Here is an 18,756-nt window from a genome sequence, read left to right on the forward strand (position 1 = left end):
CGCAGAAACATCAGTACTGATGTTCTCTTTGTTGCCCACAGCTGGCTGTGTGTCACAGCTGGCTGCAGAATCAGACAGCAGCTGAAATGATAAGTGTGTCTCCAAACTGAGAAAGAGGCTGTGCGCATTTACGCACGCAACAACTTCATTAACACCAGATCGGTCAGGATTTGATGATAATTAATGTTCTGCGTTCTGCACATCTATACAGATTAGCTGTTACACACAGATTCCAGGTTTCTACAGTGGAATTGTTTGTAATAAAGCATGAAGATGAATCCTGAGCTCCATCAGCACTGTCAGGACATTTTTATTTTTATTTTTAAGTTGCCGAAAGCCTGAGATAAGCCTAAAACCCCATACCTCTGATTGTCTGACTGAAGATTTCACCCTTGATATCATTCAATATCAAATCAAGATCATTCAATGCCTCATAAGCTTGAAGATTTGAAGAGAGCAAGCGAGAGAGAGAGAGAGATAGAGAGAGAGAGAGAGAGTGACTGACTGACTGAGAGCGCTTCAGGTACCACCAACTAAGGCACTAATAATTTCACTCTAACTGCATGTGGCTTTTGGCGCTGGTCTTTGTGAATTGGACTGTTTTTGCAATGAGGCTCATTTGCATAGAAAGGGGACAATTTTAAGCCAAAGCCAAAACTGTGCATATTATGTAATTTACATACATGCAAATAGCAAAGTAGCACTGGTCGCTCTTTGCTTGACAGTTTGGGGTACGTTTCACCTTTCGCAGGTGCTTTGTGAATTAGACATTTTCTTTTTGTCTCATTTGTGCAGGTTTAGCAGCCGCAAAAGCCGCGCAGCCCTTTTGTGAATTTACCCCTGAGTGGTTAGGAAAGAGAGTCTCTTGTGTGTAGATTATTTTTCAAAGGTCATTCAGTAATTGTCAGGTAGATAAATGACCATACTAATGGGAATGGTTGTTAGGGTTTCTAAAACCTTTGTTGATGAACAAGAACAAACACCCAGGGATCCACTCACAGCCTGTTCAGTCTTCAATAAATGAGAATTTATCTGTGGGCTGCTATGGTGTCTCCACTTCTGTGTTATTTTTCCTTTGACCCAAGAACTGTGTGGAGTTGCCACAACAGTCTTTGTCATTTTTTCATTGTTAAAGAAACTCAATATCTTTGTTTGTTTCCTGATTTGAGCTTTAGGGCCCTTTCACACCTACCTCATTTGGTCTGGACTTTCGGACTTTTCAGTTTGGTCCGAACCAAAATTACAGGTGTGAAACTTCCCCGGACCAACCTTGGTCTGATGAAAAGAGGTGGTCTCAGTCTAACCTGATGCACCAGATGGTTTGTTACATAGAACCATCTGAGAAGTCATCCATGAAAACTGTTTGGAAAAGGGCAGGCACTTTCAAAAAATACGTGGCAGGTGATTGAATGAACCATTTGTCTGTCACTGTCTATTGCCATCTAACCTTGTGAGGCAGTTGGATTCGCGACACTGATTGTTCCGAATCGCTGGTGGTTCAGACACAAGCGCATAACTTGAAGCCTGACAAGATGAATTCTCACATGATCTTGTGATGTCATGATCTCTCAAATCCAGCTGCCTCGCAAGGTAAGTCTCAGTCCAGGAAGGAACCATGGTTCACTTCATTTCTAGTGTGAAAATATTTTTTGGATGGTTCAGACTTTTAGACCAATTACAGGAAGCTCGGGTAGGCTATAGTCAGAACCGGAAAAAGGAAAAATGAGCCACAGTAGCACATGGAGAGAGGAGGAGACCAAGTTTTTAATTGAAATATGGTCCAACAACATTTCCAGGTTCTTTTCAGAGAGGATGAGAGAGAGAGGATATGAGAGGATGGAGAGCAATGCCCCCTGAAAATAAAGAAATTGCAGCAGCAGTATGCAAAGGTGCGCAATGCCATTAGAAAAAGCGGTGCGTCAACCAGTGAGAAGGACAGATTCCCTTTTTATTACATAAATAATAAAATAATAATATTATTATAGTGGCAACAAAATGAATCTGTTCATTCATTTTTCTCCATTAATTCAAACAGCGATAGAAGGCTACCTGCTGAATTGACACACGCCTACATCAGACACATGCCTGTCTACAAACCAATCAATGTCAAGTATAGAGAGATGCAGCCCATGTAGGTCATGATGACAGGACTTAGGTATGTCATATAAAGTTTTTTAGTGCGCTCTCATAATTGCAATGTGAAACCAAAACTATACTCAAAATGTATACAATGTAACAAAAACATGGACCTTGGTTCGGACCTTGGTTTAGACTTTCAGGTGTGAAAAGGCCCTAAGATTCATTTTTAAAACATGTCAGAGCATATGGCTATGGTAGATATGCAACAAATAAGATTGATTCTTAATAAAAGGATTGTATGACAGATTAAATGTTCAATACTGTAAAATCATGGTTAGTCTGACCCACTTACATTCAAACTACTAATTGCAATTACTAATAAACTCTCTCTTCTGCTCTACTGTACATTCTGTTTAGACTACCACTCTGATTGGCCTGTTGAAGACAGCTAGGCTCCTGCGATTGGTGCGTGTAGCCAGGAAACTGGACCGCTACTCTGAGTACGGAGCTGCAGTCCTTATGTTGCTCATGTGCATCTTTGCCCTCATCGCCCACTGGCTCGCCTGTATATGGTACGCCATTGGCAATGTGGAGAAGCCGTACTTGGAGCACAAGATTGGCTGGCTAGACAATCTGGGAGTATCCATAGGAAAGAGATACAACTACAGCGATCCTAGCTCTGGTCCATCTATCAAGGACAAGTATGTCACTGCACTTTACTTCACCTTCAGCAGCCTAACCAGTGTGGGCTTTGGGAACGTTTCCCCAAACACCAACTCGGAAAAGATCTTTTCCATCTGTGTCATGTTAATTGGCTGTGAGTATGTTATGGTCTTTGATAGCATTTATTTTCTTTCATCATCACTTTATTCTGTTTTTATCTAGCACAGCACTTGAAATGGTTCAAGGCATAAACTTGTTATTCTTTTGATCAGATCCTAGACCACAGTTTGTCTGTGTTTATAGCAGCATTCGTTCAAGTAAATAGTGTGTCTCAATGGATAAAGAAAAACATGCAGAGCAGTGCACAGTGTGTAACTCAACTCTCATATTGTCTATATTTCAGCTCTCATGTATGCCAGTATCTTTGGAAATGTCTCTGCCATCATCCAGAGATTGTATTCGGGTACAGCACGCTACCATGCGCAAATGTTGCGGGTCAAGGAATTCATTCGCTTTCACCAGATTCCCAACCCGCTGAGGCAGAGGCTGGAGGAGTACTTCCAACACTCCTGGACCTACACCAATGGCATTGATATGAACACGGTAAATAACAACAATCAGCACATCTACCTTCCACTGTACCTGCAGAGGATACCCAACAAAATTAACCAAGCTTTTAAATGATCATCACATTATATGCAATATTCTAAAAATAATTTTCTTTCTCTTGCCTGCTTTCTGGATTAACATCTCTTCATTGGTAAGAGCAGGAGGTACATATTTTTATTTCTTGTCATTTTCACGGGTAAATGGGTCACTGTTTCAGCATTAATTCAAATAATGACCCATCCTAGCATTATCCAACTTACAATATCAACATAAGAAATGTACTTATGCATGATTTCTGAGTGAATTTATTTCATTGTTATAGTAGTTTCATATCATAGAGCCAAGATTTAGAATTATATTTTAAAGCAAAATATGTTTGTGTAAAACTACCAGTATACATTGAAAATGGCACTAATGTTGCTGACTTTTGTCTCATTTCAATTTTCATCCGAAATTTTATTGGCAATAACTTTATCAGTAACGTCCTTTTTCAGTCAACTTAATTATTAATAAGCACTTACAAGTAAATGAATGGTGAAAATTTGATTTGTGCTACAAACCATATTCCTTCGTGTAAAACGGTTATAACTGTATCATATGTGTAATACTTTATAAAGAGTAGGGTAAAGCATAATAGTCATGGATTACTAAATGTGGTTACTGGTCAGAGTCTAATAATAATATTGCATGCAGTCAGTGCTTTCCATTAATGTGGATGCATGCAACAAATGTCTGAATTGAATGCTGGCTCCTCCAAGGAATGGACCCATGTATAAAAATGGTGGTTTTTTTGTTGTTCACACTTTTCACACAATACACATCCTCCTCATTCTGATATTATGCGTTACAAATTAAAAAAAATAAGAAATGGAGATGAAGCCAGAATTGATCATCCATCGTACTGTGTGTTTAGCTCAGGGGAGCAGTTACATAAATGGTAGAGGTTATTTTTAAAAACTACATTTATTATGAAAATCTCACATTACCAGAAATTATAATGTCTTGATAAAATGGACATGAATGTCTTTTAATTAAGATATATAATTGTGTCTGCCTTTTATATTTGATCATTTTCTTACTACTACTACTAGCATTTGACTGTGTATAATGGGTCTATGACTCCGTAAAGTATTTGCTTTCATCATATCCTTATCGCTGTGCTACTGTCAAGCTTAAAGGTATACTATGCAGGATGGTGTTTTTAAACACAGCATTCGAAGTTGGCCCCTCCTCCCTGGCTAAACCAGAGCAAGCTGAGAGCAGAGCAAGACAGAGAGAGAGAGAGAGCGAGAGAGCAGCAGTGGTTTAGCAAGCTAGAAAGTGAATGAAGAGAGTGAGCAGCGCTGGCGAGAACAAAGCCGTGAATCAGATAAATAAAACATTATTTTCTGATTATTTCAGTGGTTACATTCTAAAGCACAAATAAACATGCCCACACCTCCGCACAACCCAGTGGAAAGGTGCTGCATTGCTGGATTTTGTGTGAATCCTGTCCACTGTGGCCTCTCTGCTCTGCATGTGTGTAGGTCAGCCCTGCCGTCAGTCAAGCAGGCACACAGACCTGCTCCTCTTTATACATCCGTGACACAGAGACAGAGAGCAGAACGGAGCAGAGAAGAGAGACAGAGACAGCAATGTAACCTGATCACTATGCCACGAGTCCGACCTCACACCCTGCATGCTGTTATTGGCTGGGGGCTACACACCCACTGCCCAAAGGTTGACAACCAGAAGCATCTGAACACAGCAAAATAGTAAGAAAATAAGAAAATACAGGTAGAGGGCAGGGTCTCTGCAGAGACATACACCGCCACACGCTTCTAGTCGGTCCTAAGTGATGATTGAGAGGGATTACTTTTGCATGAGTCTATACATTGTTCTTTAGGAAAATCCTAAATAGTATACCTTTAATTACAACTTCTCTTTGTAAAAGAGAAAAGGGTTGTAGAACTATTTACTAAATGGATCTCAAGATATCAAACCAATATTTTGTGCATTTTACTCACTGATTTTCTCTGCATCATAGGTGCTAAAAGGTTTTCCTGAGTGCCTGCAGGCAGATATTTGCCTTCACCTCAACAGGAACCTTCTTCACAACTGCAAAGCGTTCCAAGGAGCCACCAAAGGCTGCCTGAGGGCCTTGGCCATGCACTTCAAAACAACTCATGCACCTCCTGGAGACACCCTGGTCCACAGTGGTGATGTGCTCACTGCTCTCTACTTTCTGTCCCGTGGCTCTATTGAGATCCTGAAAGATGACATTGTGGTAGCCATCCTGGGTAAATACAGTCTCTTGTTGAGTATGTGTTACTGTCATGGTGTAACTTTCAGGGGAAATACTTAAAGTTAATGAGAGTTTTGCCTTAAGTGTAAAAATGGGCAACCTGGGTAGTGGATGCTAAATTAATAAGAAACTGTTACGTATGTCCTATGAAAGCCAACATTGTTATAGTTGGGGGAAGCATGAGAGTTTTTTCATCTCCTTTGGGCCTAGATAGGTTGTTTTTTGTTTGACCTTTTGCCAGTGTCTATCTCAAAACCTCATCATCCACCGAGAGGTATGAACAACTGTTAAAGTCACCTCCCTATTGTATTGACAATCTTGCAGCTGTTGGTGTTTAATGTCAGTGTCAAACCTGTGAAGACAAAGACAAAACAAGTTTGATCTTGAAAAAGCAAAGTGTGATTCAGGGTGATATAATTCTAATCTCAGTGTGGGTTTTGTGACTTTGCATTAGTGGATCTTTTGTCAGTGCTATTAGATACAGTCAAAGAGGAAGTGTACTGCTTATACCCATGAGTCCATGGTACATTTTACATGAAAATAAGCAAAGTACACTTTACGTGATGTCATTTTGTTTGATTGATTTTTACAAATATGTGGAGATGCTAGTGTCATAAGCTCAGGGAGGAATAGGCAGTGTAATTTCCCAATGGGCACACCTGTTTAAACACAGTAATACTTACAAAAAGGTTCATCATGACTGCTCTGCACAACAAAGTGCAGTAACTCTTATAACGTGAGTGCTTCAGACATGAATAATTTTGAAGTCATTAAAGCAGCTAAACCACATCATGTTCACACATTTTGACAAGAATAGCAAGGTATGTCTGCAATCCCCCATTTCTGTCCTCTGGGCAATAGGGCTGTTCATGTGACAAGCTTGAGACTCTGACATTTCTATTAAGTGGCTCCATGAAAGGTTGTTTGGCAATTTCAAAGAACACTGGGAAATATCTGCCACTTTTATGACAGCACAGGGAAATGAGGGATTATTAAAAAGGGCAGTAAAAATCAGTTCTGACTTTAATAATTGTCAACTCGCAATTTGAAATAATATTTTGCCTTAGGAATATAGTGGTACTGAGTACTCATTACTCTTGTTGGAATAATGACTTTTTTATTTTTCTTCATGTGTGAACCACAACCAGGTGCTACAGGCCAAGCCTGGATTAAATTTGCCATTATTCATGAGATGAATGCTCTCCAAAGCCGCACCTGACAGAATGGGGTTTAAGCTTAGCAAAAGCTGCTGAATCACACAAAACCCATTATTAACAAACACACTGGAAAAGTCACTGATCTCATAGATCAGCCCATTTATATATGAGTCCCTGTACACCTTGCATTAAAATGTGTCTCATATCCAGATTGTATCTAGATATGATTTAACCTGATTACATTTACACCTGGAATTAGTGTCCACATTGAGATCCAGTTGAGATCCAATTTCTCTGTCCAGCTCAAACAACAACACATCATATCCTCCTCTTGTTTGCGTGGGTCCAAAAAAGGAAAAACAAACAAAAAAAAGATGAAAAAGATTTTGCTTGTATACTTTCGTTGGGCCAAATTGAAAGCAGACACTTGGTCTCATCTTGACTCCATCCATGAGGGTCTTGGATATCTACAGCTTTCTTGCTGCTTTCTTGCTAGTAACTTAGCTCACTTACTGGCTAATGGCTGCTACCTTGCTGGTTTGGAATAGTCACACGCAATTACATATTTCCGCCCACGTAGTTGTTGTATGTGGAATGACAACACAGTTGCATTTACACTTGTGTTCAATGTGGTTACAATGCATCCCTGACCACCTCCGGAGGTTGTTTGGCCTACCAGATCATAATCCATCCTCAGTGCGTCTTGGGTGCATTTACACCTGTACTTTCATGTGGTCAAGCACTATCAAATTACAATCTTATCACCCAAAATGCATTTTAATGCAAGGTGTTAAGGGGGCCTATGATACAAACACAATGCTCCATCAGCACCATTTTGCTCCAATGTGTTTATGAAAATGATACATAGTCTGCCATTTCCTATTATTCTGCCCCAGCCTCTAACACATAGTGGTCAGCTCATACTGCTAATGCATTTTTCCAACACGGCTGCTAGCATTATTCCACAGATGAGGAATAAGTCTCTTCCACTGCCATCCAGGCTAATGACTATCTAAATCCTTGTGGTGAGGGCTGTATGTCAGGGGAGAGATACAACACTCTGAGTGAGGCTGTCCTCTGTGGTAGAACGCCGTCCGTTTCATGCTGTGAAAGGCACACTGGCAACTAACATATCACATCTCTTTCTCTAGAACCCCTGCTTACAGTGTTGGCATTTAGTGAACCCCAGGATCTACAAAGGGATTTTTCATGATGGCCTTTAAAGTAGACCTCTTGTCCCTTGCAAAATGGACACTTATTCTAACAGAGGAAAGTTTGAAAAGATATGCTAAATAACTGGCTTCATTATGCCATTGCCATTATAAACACATACATTTTTTGAAGTACTCAATACATAAAGGGTGTCAATCACAATCACCCCCCCAACACACACACACACACATCAAAGTTGCTCTAACTTAGCAGTTATTCCTTAGCGTAAATAATGGATCAATGGCAGAAAGACAACTGATGCACAGGTCTTAGGAGAGCATCTGTACGGAGAGGAAAAGCTGATTGATTTTCACTATCCACAAACACAAACACATCTGCTGCCCTTTTGTGAAAGCCTGAGGAATAGTTAGATAAGTAATCCCCACAGAAAGCGTGACCCACTCTACTTGTTGAAGTCACTGCAGGTAAAGATGATATTTTTCCTCATTGCCAGTAAACCTTTTGAGAAGATTTCTTGTCTGTGTATGCCACAACCAGGAAAAAATGACATCTTTGGAGAAATGATCCATTTATTTGCCAAGCCTGGAAAGTCCAATGCTGATGTGCGAGCTCTGAGTTACTGTGACCTGAGCACCATTCAGAGGGAAGATCTGCTGGAGGTGTTAGACATGTACCCAGAGTTTGCCGACTACTTCTTCACAAACCTGGAACTTACCTTCAATCTCAGAGATGAGTCTCCTAAGGTAGATAATTATATTACAATGGTATTATGGGACCTATGTGTTAAGTTGATGGCGTTTAACAAGTATGTAAATTATCGTAACTATGGATATGATAATAATAAGATAAACGCCTGGAGTCTGCATGTTTTCCACGTGCAGACATGCGGTTTAGGTTGATTGGCGACTGTAAATTGCCTGTAGATGTGACTCTTGAGTGTGAATAGTTGTCTATCTCCCTGTGTTTGACTCACAATATGTCGAGAGTGTCTTGCCCAATGTTGGCTTGGATCGGCTCCCTTTCCCTGCGACCCTAAAGATAACTAATAGATAAATGGATGACTATGGACATTCACAATAATACTTATTATTATATTAAATTAATAAATCAAATAAATTTGATTTGATTCCTATTGTAGCAACTGATTCTAATGCTCACATTGTTGCAGCCCTCCGGTTCCCAAGGCTGTGATTCAGATGGTGAGGGCAATAAGAGCATTAAAAGAAGGATCTCCTTCACTCCAGATCTGTCTCAAGGTAAGTTGAAATGAATCAGTGCAGGTTCTGGAGAGCCTCTTTCAGCATGCTTTGTAGTTGCAAATTTGTTCTTTGTTATTGTTTACTGAGCTCCCTGAGAACAGCTATTCTCTATGGAATAGACTACAGTGTTATTCCACTGACTCCTGTTGATTGCTGTTCTACAGGGGAAAACAAGGAAGTGGTTACAGACTTGGGGAGGGAGAGGGAGTCAAACTCGTGCCTAAAGAGATGTTCAGTCCTGAGTCCCTCTTCACCCAATGCCCCAATCTTGGACTCAAATCTTATTGGACACATCCAGGTCAGAGGCAGCTTGGAGAGAAGTCCATCTTTTGAAGGTAATATATCTTGTTTCACTGATGTAGAGATATGTATAATATTATGTGAACATAATCTTAACTGTCTTAATAGGGGCTTCTGGGTGATGCAGAAACATTACTTGTGGTGGTGGGAAGCCAGTGAGGGATCTTGTCTTTGTTGCTGCACTCCCATTGGGTGGTTGGAGCAAATGAGTGGAGGGGGTTGGGATCTTCCCAGGCATGCAAGGCTGGTTTGAATAATAGATGAGTTGAAAACACTACACTGCCGTTTATGTTAGTGTGAGACAGCAAGGATCATTGTATTCTCCATCTCAACGAACACAAGGTCAACAGTAAAATTACACCGTTTACATCACATTGTAATACATTGGATTGGCCTATGCAGTAGTCTCATTGAAATGAACAAGGAAGCTGCTTTTTCATGTTCAGTGTTGGTCTAATCATATTGATGATATGAATTATATTGATGATACGATTAGACCAACACTGAACATGAAAAATCAGCTTCCTTGTTCATTTCAATGAGACTACTGCATAGGCAAGGACCACACAGTGCAACGGAAATGGCCTTTCCAAATTGGATAGAAAAAAGGGGCAGAGACAGAAAAAAATCAGTGGCTGTTTGAGTTCAGTTATATCAGTAGCCTAATGATAAACATCATCCAATTAATGTAACTGGAATATACACAGTCAACAAAAGACAAACATTAAAAGCTTCACAATGGCGTCTTTTATTGCATAGCTTTTGCGATGAACAGCATCATATTTTACAGATATTCATTTTGTTGTGTACATATCAGAAACAGCCAATCCACTAACCTCTTTTATACGAGAGATGTGACTATGACATAGGCATTCATGTACAGTAAGAGGTGTGATTTATTCCCTCATCATTTCTGAGGTCTTTAGTGTGGGAGTTTCTTGTGTCCAATATTCACACCTGTATAAGTGGGTCAAGCTTTAAAGATTAATTTACAATGATGAAAAGCATACAGTATCTCTTACTAAAGCAGTATGCTTGATATTGATCTGTATCTTAGTCATTCCAATAAAATAAACTACAGAAGAGCAAACTGCAAATGCACAGTATGCTTATTTTTCTCAGAGGAGGCTTATGGCTTAGAGATCTAAATTACACAACAATGCTTGCAAAAACAATGTCTCCCTTAACAAGACTCTCTAGCCAAGTATTAGAAGACAGACAGTTGGGGATATGGAGGAAAAAATGCTGGGTGACTGACTGCAGCTATTGTTAATCTCTACTAATGGAAGGGTGCTGAAAATAAGGCAGCATGAGGGCAAACCTGAGTGCCATGCACGGTAAAAGCACACACAACAGTCACGGATCCTCATATCTATATGGCTCATCATGGTGGTGTAAAGCCACCTGCACAGGCTGCTGCACCAGATAATCACAGAAGTAACCATCTCTCTGTTTAAAATCACACAAGAGTCTCAATACATATCACTAGACAGCCAGCTTAATACTAACAGGTGCCCAACAGAGATAACAACCGGGTTAGTTTGCTACTTGAAAACATTGCATTAACAATTCTCCCGGTACAAGGGCTTGATAAATTACAACAAAGCACCTACACTCAGCTCTCCTGTTGAGATTAATTACATTCTATTTTAGTGAGGGTTTTTTTTTTTTTTTTTTGTATAGTGATGACGTTGCTCTGACCCACATGTGAGGATGTAAAGAATGTGTGTCTGTTTGGCTCTCCAGATCTGTGCTGTGATAAATGGGTCTGTAAGAAGCCTACGGACTACCTGGATGAGTCAGCACAGTTCCAGGACCTGAGAGAGGATGATAATTCTGCCAGCGAAATCACGTATGGAGAGGTGGAACAGCGCTTAGGTCAGCTTCAAGAGCACTTAAACAGGTACATATTTTTAGAGAGAGCATACAAATGGTTGATCCTTATTTAACTGTAATATGAATTACCCAAGAATGTGAACTTTGGCAGTCTATATAAGAGGGTATAATTAAATTAAATTTTTGGGGTTTTTTTTGAAGTAACAATTTGTTCTAAATCTTAATGTTTTCTTTGTGCCATGAGCACAGAAAGTGTTTTACTTTTTTCCCTTTAACATAGTTTTAGCATTGAGTATGACAGTCACATTGGTTAAAATTGCAGAATACTGGGTGTCTTTGATGCCCACTACAGTTACAACATATCATTATGGGATGAGTACAGGTTTAACCCCTTAAAACCCACTTACCAGTCAATACAATCTCATGCTGTGCTGTCAAACATTGTTCAAACCTACAAAGTTTTAATTTGTGGTATAAATGAGAATCCACCGTTATCAAAGATACCAAATATGTGGGGCTGAATTTAGGGGAAATGCGTATCAAATCATACAATATTTCCATTAGTCTGAATGGTACATTCATAAAAACATTAAGCCTTGGATTTGAATATTTCAGTCAGTGTGAACATCATATAACATTTACGTCAATGAGGAATTGGAAAAAAGAAACAGAGTGTATGAATGTGTCACTGTTAAGCACAGTAGAATAAGATGATAATTCCAGCCTTAACACTACTTAAAGGGACAGGTAGGGACAAGTAAAACTGTGTGTTATGGGGTCACCCTACCACTGGGGAGCGCCAAAGGCACAAATTATCATATTTGACTCACAGTGGCTTTATGCTGAGCCTTGTCTAAAGGTATTCAGTAAGGTTTATTTTCAGTTTATGTCTTCTCAAGGTCACTTATTAAACAGCTAAGCAACAGTATTAGCATTTCTTTAGATAAAAAACAGTAAATGCAAAAGCACCGTCAGGTGATTAGAGGTATTTTTGGTCACATTCTGAGGAAATAACGCAATTAAATTTGGGATTATTCTTATCAATAATCCTAATATTACATTTCAGTTGATGACTCAATAATTATTACATGCTTTATTTTTTAAAGCTGTCACCTCCCACACTGGTAAAAGTAAGCTACACTTCCACTGCGATCGCTGGCAGCATGTAGTTCATTTGCTAATATACATGAGTAGGTGGAGGAAGGCAAACTGCCTGGCAGAAGCTGTTGCCGAACTCAGAGTGGGAGGCTGGATCTACTGGAAGCAGGATGTACCACTGTAGAATCACAGCATATCAAGCCCAAGAATGAATCGGTACAAAAGCTTTGTGTGTACCATTTAGCAGGGTAGAACTCAATCTAAAACAGTTAAGTGAGAATAAAGTATGACCAATACTGAATATCTTGGACATATCTCTCTGGCTAAGCCACCCTGGCTAAACTCATTTAGATTTAAACAATAAAAATACAAGAAAGAACACCCACTTTCCAAAATTAATAGATTTCATTTTATCTCAAGACAGTATTACCTGTCGAGAAGAAAGACATTTTAACAACACACCTGCAGCCAGCAGGCAGTCTGAAATAGACACACAAATGAACAGTAGGTGGTATTTTTGGCTGGAATTATCACAGAGGATGAGATATGGCATCATGGTGCCCGGAATACTGGGTTGGCTCATTTTATTTAGCACAAATAAGACATTTTATTCACTGCACTCTACCTGACCTTGTTTTCCACTAATGCTAGCTGGCTGCCGGATGAGCAGCACTTTTCTGTCTTTGTGCTTCTGTGGCTTTGACTAGTCTGAAAGGATATGGCAGGAGGAAAAAAGTGTCAGTGTAGCATTCTTTTCAACAAATCCATATAAATAGCCACAGAAAAATACTTTGCTGCACCTGCAGTGAATGTCTACTGTATCACTGCTTTTACTGTATCCCTCATCAATTATAACCTAGTAAACAAATGTTCCCTCAGGATTCACAACAAAAGAGTAGCACAGTAAACCAGGAACATAACTAATGATATATATCATGTATTCAAATGTATGTTGCTATTTAGATGGGATACAAATAACTAAAAGGTTATTAAACGTTCTCAAATTTTGCCAGATTTAATAAAGAGCTTGGATGAAATCTAGTCATAATAAGATTGACCAAATGAGTGTGATACAGTCATTTCCACAGTAAACTCTGAATTCACACCTCCCAAACAAAGCTCATTATCACTCCTAGCAAGAGCATCATCTTTTGTCTACTACTCTGGCAGAATGTTTCTACACCTCTGCCATCTCTTCATTTGTCCACTGTTGAGGAGCACAAGCTCCATCTAGTGCTCAGTGAGGCAACTGAAACTGTCTTCGGTCATTACATGAGCTGATTTGTCAGAATTATGCATTCGTTGCTGCTTGTCTGCAATCGGCTCTCTCCCTCATCCTCTTTTTTTTCCTGTTCTTTTTGAGGCTGGAGTCTCAGCTGGTGTCAGATATTCAGACCATCCTGCAGCTGTTGCAGAGACAGCCAACTCTGGGACCTCCGGCCTACAGCACTGTGACTGCCAGTCCAGACTATCACAGACCTGCCGTGAAGGTTCAGCCAGTTGCTTTGACTGGAAGCCATTTTTTCAGCCATACAGGAACTCAAGTAAGGAGGTTCAAGAGATTTTTTTACACAATGAATAAGGTTATTTTTACAGTATGTACATGAAGCCTTGTATTTTTTCTGGCAGAGCACCAAAGTTGTGCATCAGCTGACTGTTAAAATCACCATATTCATATTCATCATATTCACACCAGCTCCTCAGTCATGTTCAAGGACAAAATGAGACAGGCTCTATAATCTGACAAGATCCCACTCTTTCTTTCTTAGCCACTTCTTTCTTTCCCACTCTTCTTTCAGCTGCTGCTTGCTATGCTTTGCTTCACACTGTTACTGACGAATGTCTTGATTGACTGGTTTGTCTGGCACAGCGTGTGCCAAAAAGTATAGACAATCACAAGAAAGTATCTGAGCCATTGTCACATGTTTATCTATGATCAACAACTTACCTGTAACCATCTGAATTGTCTTGATGACATGAAAAGCCATATGGAAGTCAATACAGGCTAAAATGAGGTCCATGAAGTTTTAAGTATATTTTTTGTAAATACTTTTTGACACAGTCGACATTTTGGCTTATAGTTTCATTTTTTATGCTGTTAAAAACAGACATTTTGAACAGTTTGTATTTAGTTTTTCTAACATTACAATTATTGCTTTTGTCTGGAATTTCTATTTTGAGTTTGATTGAGGTTACCAGGTTGAAACAAAGTATTTAATGAATACAAAATGTTGGAGGAATATACTCTATTCACCTTTAGAGTAATTACAAATCAATTTATTTTGGCAGCTAGAGTAAACTGTACTCAAACTGTACTGACTGTACTGTATATTTTCTGTCACTCTCCTACTCAGGGCCCCAACCACAAACTGGAGAGGGCCATTCAGGAATCCAAAGACTCTCTGTCGAGCTTGGCCAACGTGAATGCACCCATAGAGGACAGCCTTACAGCATTGCTTGTACAAAGACATACAGAGCCACAACAACAACAGCAACAAGAGATCACAGGGCATCAACAGTCTGCATTGATCCTTCTTCCAACTGAAACCTCTTCCACCTCCTCCTCTTCTTCCTCCCCGTCCCCCTCTGACTCCAACTTCAACACCACCGGACTCCATAGACCTGCCTCAGACCCACAGTTTCCAAGGCCATGAACCTTCCAGCAGCACAGTGTTCTAATATCTGGGTTGTAATGCTGTAATTACTAAGTAGCAGCTTTTTTATCAGCATGCTGGCACAGACATATGTATTGTTGATTTGCAATTGCTTGGTGATATATATAAGATGGGTTTTTTCATTATGCATGTGGATAAAATACTGTTCTCTGCAGTCAACAGTATGTTAACCAACAGTTTTCTGCAGTTATCAGTATGATAACGATGGTTACAAATTGTAACAATTTTCCATGAACACAGGAGCCCTCTGAATGAGTCTTTAAGGGTTATCACTCATCTTTGCAGATCCATTCACTGAAGATTTATGTGTAGATGCCCAGACAATCAGGATGAACCTTTTTAACCCAGTGGAGATTGACAGCACTTCCTCATCCACTAAGTGAACAGCTTCTTAACTATATTCTGCTTAATCAGCAGGGATGCTGGTCAAAGGGCTCCACCTGGTTGTGATAGAACTAGCACTACAACACCTATCCAACTTTATGTTTTACCCAGGCTTTGTGCTCTAATGGGCTCTCTATACCCCTTCCTGTGTCTCTACTTCAACACTGTATGTCCTAAAACACTGACTGACCTACATCACACCAGGCTGGTCCAGATGTCTAGCACTCCAGGACATGGGTATCAATCCATCATATCATGTAGGTTTCTTCTTGGTGTCAGCTGCAGAGCCAGGGTAAGACTGGCTCCCCCACAATCACCAGTCTGTGTAGTAGGTGGAGGATGGCCAAACACACCACTAAATGCAGTGCCCCAGCACAGTAGGACTCAAGCCAACAGCTTCTAAACAACCCTAGGTAAAGTCGCATGCTTGGCAAGGATCCTGGTTCTTACCAAAACACAGGGATTTGCGGCAAAGACAGACACAGAAAAATAAGTCTCCAGCCTCTTCTTAGTGCTGAGCATATGGCAAGAGAAAAAACAGTGACTGGTGGGCAGAAAGCAAAGGACAGGAGCAGTCCACACACATACTGTAGGTCACTCCAGTGTATGTTACAGAGATTTGGGGGACCATTAATCCAGGATAAACACTTACATTTTGCAGTTAAGCAGAGGGAAGCTGAGGAAGCAATCACATTACACAACATGTCTTTCACAAGTTGTAAAAACCAGTCCTAAGCACAGACCTTAGGGAGGACCCAGACACATCAGGACACATCAAATGCAGATTAGGCAGACCTTTGACCAAGACCTGTTCATGATCTTTGTAGAATTAGCATGAGCTGCCAGGAGAACTCCTGTCCTTAGACTGATACAAGCAGTAGCTTTTCCCACCCTCAGTTTTTTAACTTAATGTTATCCCTGGAAGCTTTGCTGGGAGCAGTGCTCTCTTTTTAAGGAACGTCCTGTTCACACTCACATAATTGCACATATTCAGACCTGGAAGCTTCCTTGGATGCCTACAATCTGATCCATTGGCCACTGAGAAGCCACTAAAGCAGTTGTGGATGCAGTGCCTTGCTCACTGCTGGTGCTGCCCAACTCAGATTTATCCTGTTGGTCAAGGGATCAAACCACCTGTTTTCAAGCCTGGTCCTCCAACTTTTAGCTACCACTGCCCCTTATCAGAATTTCAACAGAGGGCAGCTAACTGTACCACTCACTGCCAAATTGAACCTAGACACAGGGTAGTACAACTGATCACTCAGCATCCTGTACTCCAGTGTAACAGAAAAGTAGAGATAGGGGGCCAACTTAAAATTGTACAAGTAAATGGTGGCTATAGGCGACTCACCACTGTCAAGATGGCAGGCTGGCAGCTGGTGGGCATAGACTTGATGTCCAGGCAGGTGGGTACCACAGCATGGCACTTGGAAGCAAGGATGTGAGCCAAAGCTTTAGCCCTGCACTGCTTTGTGTCCTCATTGCTATTGTACAGATATGATCACCTGAAGCATGAGGAGATAGTTTCGTCACAACAGAAAAATGTTAACAATCCCACAACTGTTCTTTTTCCAGTTGCTGAAACCTTTTTATAGCACCCAACACTGAGGCACTGACAAGACCACATGTGGAAAGGAGGACTTTGCAATCTTGTTGTTTTAGATCGATTTGTTTCAAATTCAGCCAAATCTACTGTACTGCCACAGTGGCCACTGGTCAGAGTCACAACATGGGCCATCATAGCAGAAACACCCTTAGAAAAGTTTTTCATCTTCTCATCATAAACAGATATGTTAAATTTTCTCTGCTGTGACAAAAGGACTTTCCTGATGCTAGTGGCCAGTGAACACATTGCTCTTAGAGCCCATTAGAGTCTGAAGCCTGTGGGGGGCATGTATACATAGGCCTGAGACTGTATATGTTAATGAACAGACTATATAAACCATTTTCTGCAGCTATCCATGTAATACAGCATTATTACAAAGGTGTGAGAACAGTTTTCTTATCCTTAGTTGTATGCCTGTCTTCTCTGAAGTGTGACTCAGGGGTTAAGGACAATTGCACTGCAATATACAGTACAGTATCAAGTATACTGTAGTTTTCCTCTTTAAACAATGTGCATTATTACTGAGGTCACTGACGTGCACCTACTGTATGACGCTAAGCCAACAGAACACAGCATACATGCTTGTCCAGGCAGATAATATAACATGCAGATTTGAGAGTATTCTGCTGTTATCCCAGAGCTACTGTAGGCCTCTGACAAACAGGTATGATGTAGGCATTTCTACAGGGCAGTGCATGTTTTTTATACCTATATATTAACTGTTTTGCACCACTTATGAGCCCAAAGTAGCACATTACAATATTAAATGATGTCAGCATACTTATCTCTTTTTTAGGATGTACTTGGAAGGGAGGACAGGGATTTGAAACACTCGGAAAGTTAGTACTTGCGCATAAACAGGCCCAAAAGAGGGTCTTGTGCCTATACAATTAATCCAAATGCTAAGTTAGCATTTTCATGTATGTAACTGTCCATATATCAATAGATCATATCATTTCCCTGAACTGTTTTTGGTGGCAATGTACATTAAATATGAAATGTTGTTAGACTCTAGAAAATAAATACATCATATTGCCAGATGTAAAAAAAAAAAATATTTTTTTTAACTGAGTAAATTATTTTAGAAATTCTCTTGCAAAACAGTAGTAAATGTTTGTTTTGAAGCTGTGGGAGCAATAAATGAAAACACACTTATAGCTGAGTGCCTGGCCTTCCCTTTTTTAAGTCCATAGAGGCATATGTATGTGTATACTGTAATAGATTAGACTTGATTATATGAATTATCCTGGGGGTTTCGGACAGGTGTCCTGTCCTGTCCAGGCCAGGGATTACTGTGTTGTATATTGTTTTGCTGTAACAGTTGTTCAGATGTTGGGTGAGATTTAGGGGTAAGTTGTTGTCAATTGGCCCAGAATTTCTAGCTGTACCCCTGATCATGTGCTAACCCCAAAATAACTGATACCACCATTGCAGAATGAACGTTTAGTATGAATTGAGAGAATAACGCAGGATACTTATGTAAAGGCACAATTCATCATAATCATATACAAGTTAGGCTATGTGTGGTATAATATCAATATAACTTCATATCATTTAAGCTTAGCTTTTGGGTGATTATTTGTAGACTTGAGTAAAAAAAGATTAAACATGTAAAGTCTTTCTCTGGGATTGG

At 40.1% G+C, this 18,756-nt stretch overlaps 1 protein-coding gene across 1 annotated transcript in view; it reads left to right on the forward strand.

Moving 5' to 3' along the window:
* The window catches only part of LOC122992825 (potassium voltage-gated channel subfamily H member 7-like), a 42,107-nt gene extending 23,847 nt beyond the window's left edge, over positions 1-18,260 (forward strand). The window contains exons 7-15 of the mRNA XM_044366785.1: positions 2,497-2,896; positions 3,146-3,345; positions 5,378-5,630; positions 8,503-8,708; positions 9,134-9,221; positions 9,389-9,559; positions 11,271-11,427; positions 13,822-14,002; positions 14,813-18,260. Coding sequence (XP_044222720.1) covers positions 2,497-2,896; positions 3,146-3,345; positions 5,378-5,630; positions 8,503-8,708; positions 9,134-9,221; positions 9,389-9,559; positions 11,271-11,427; positions 13,822-14,002; positions 14,813-15,112 — 1,956 coding nt within the window. The 3' untranslated portion in view covers positions 15,113-18,260. The remainder of the gene's footprint in view (positions 1-2,496; positions 2,897-3,145; positions 3,346-5,377; positions 5,631-8,502; positions 8,709-9,133; positions 9,222-9,388; positions 9,560-11,270; positions 11,428-13,821; positions 14,003-14,812) is intronic.
* Positions 18,261-18,756: the final 496 nt, after the last annotated feature.

The sequence above is a fragment of the Thunnus albacares genome, chromosome 11 (assembly GCF_914725855.1).
Source record: "Thunnus albacares chromosome 11, fThuAlb1.1, whole genome shotgun sequence".
Classification (NCBI taxonomy): domain Eukaryota; kingdom Metazoa; phylum Chordata; class Actinopteri; order Scombriformes; family Scombridae; genus Thunnus; species Thunnus albacares.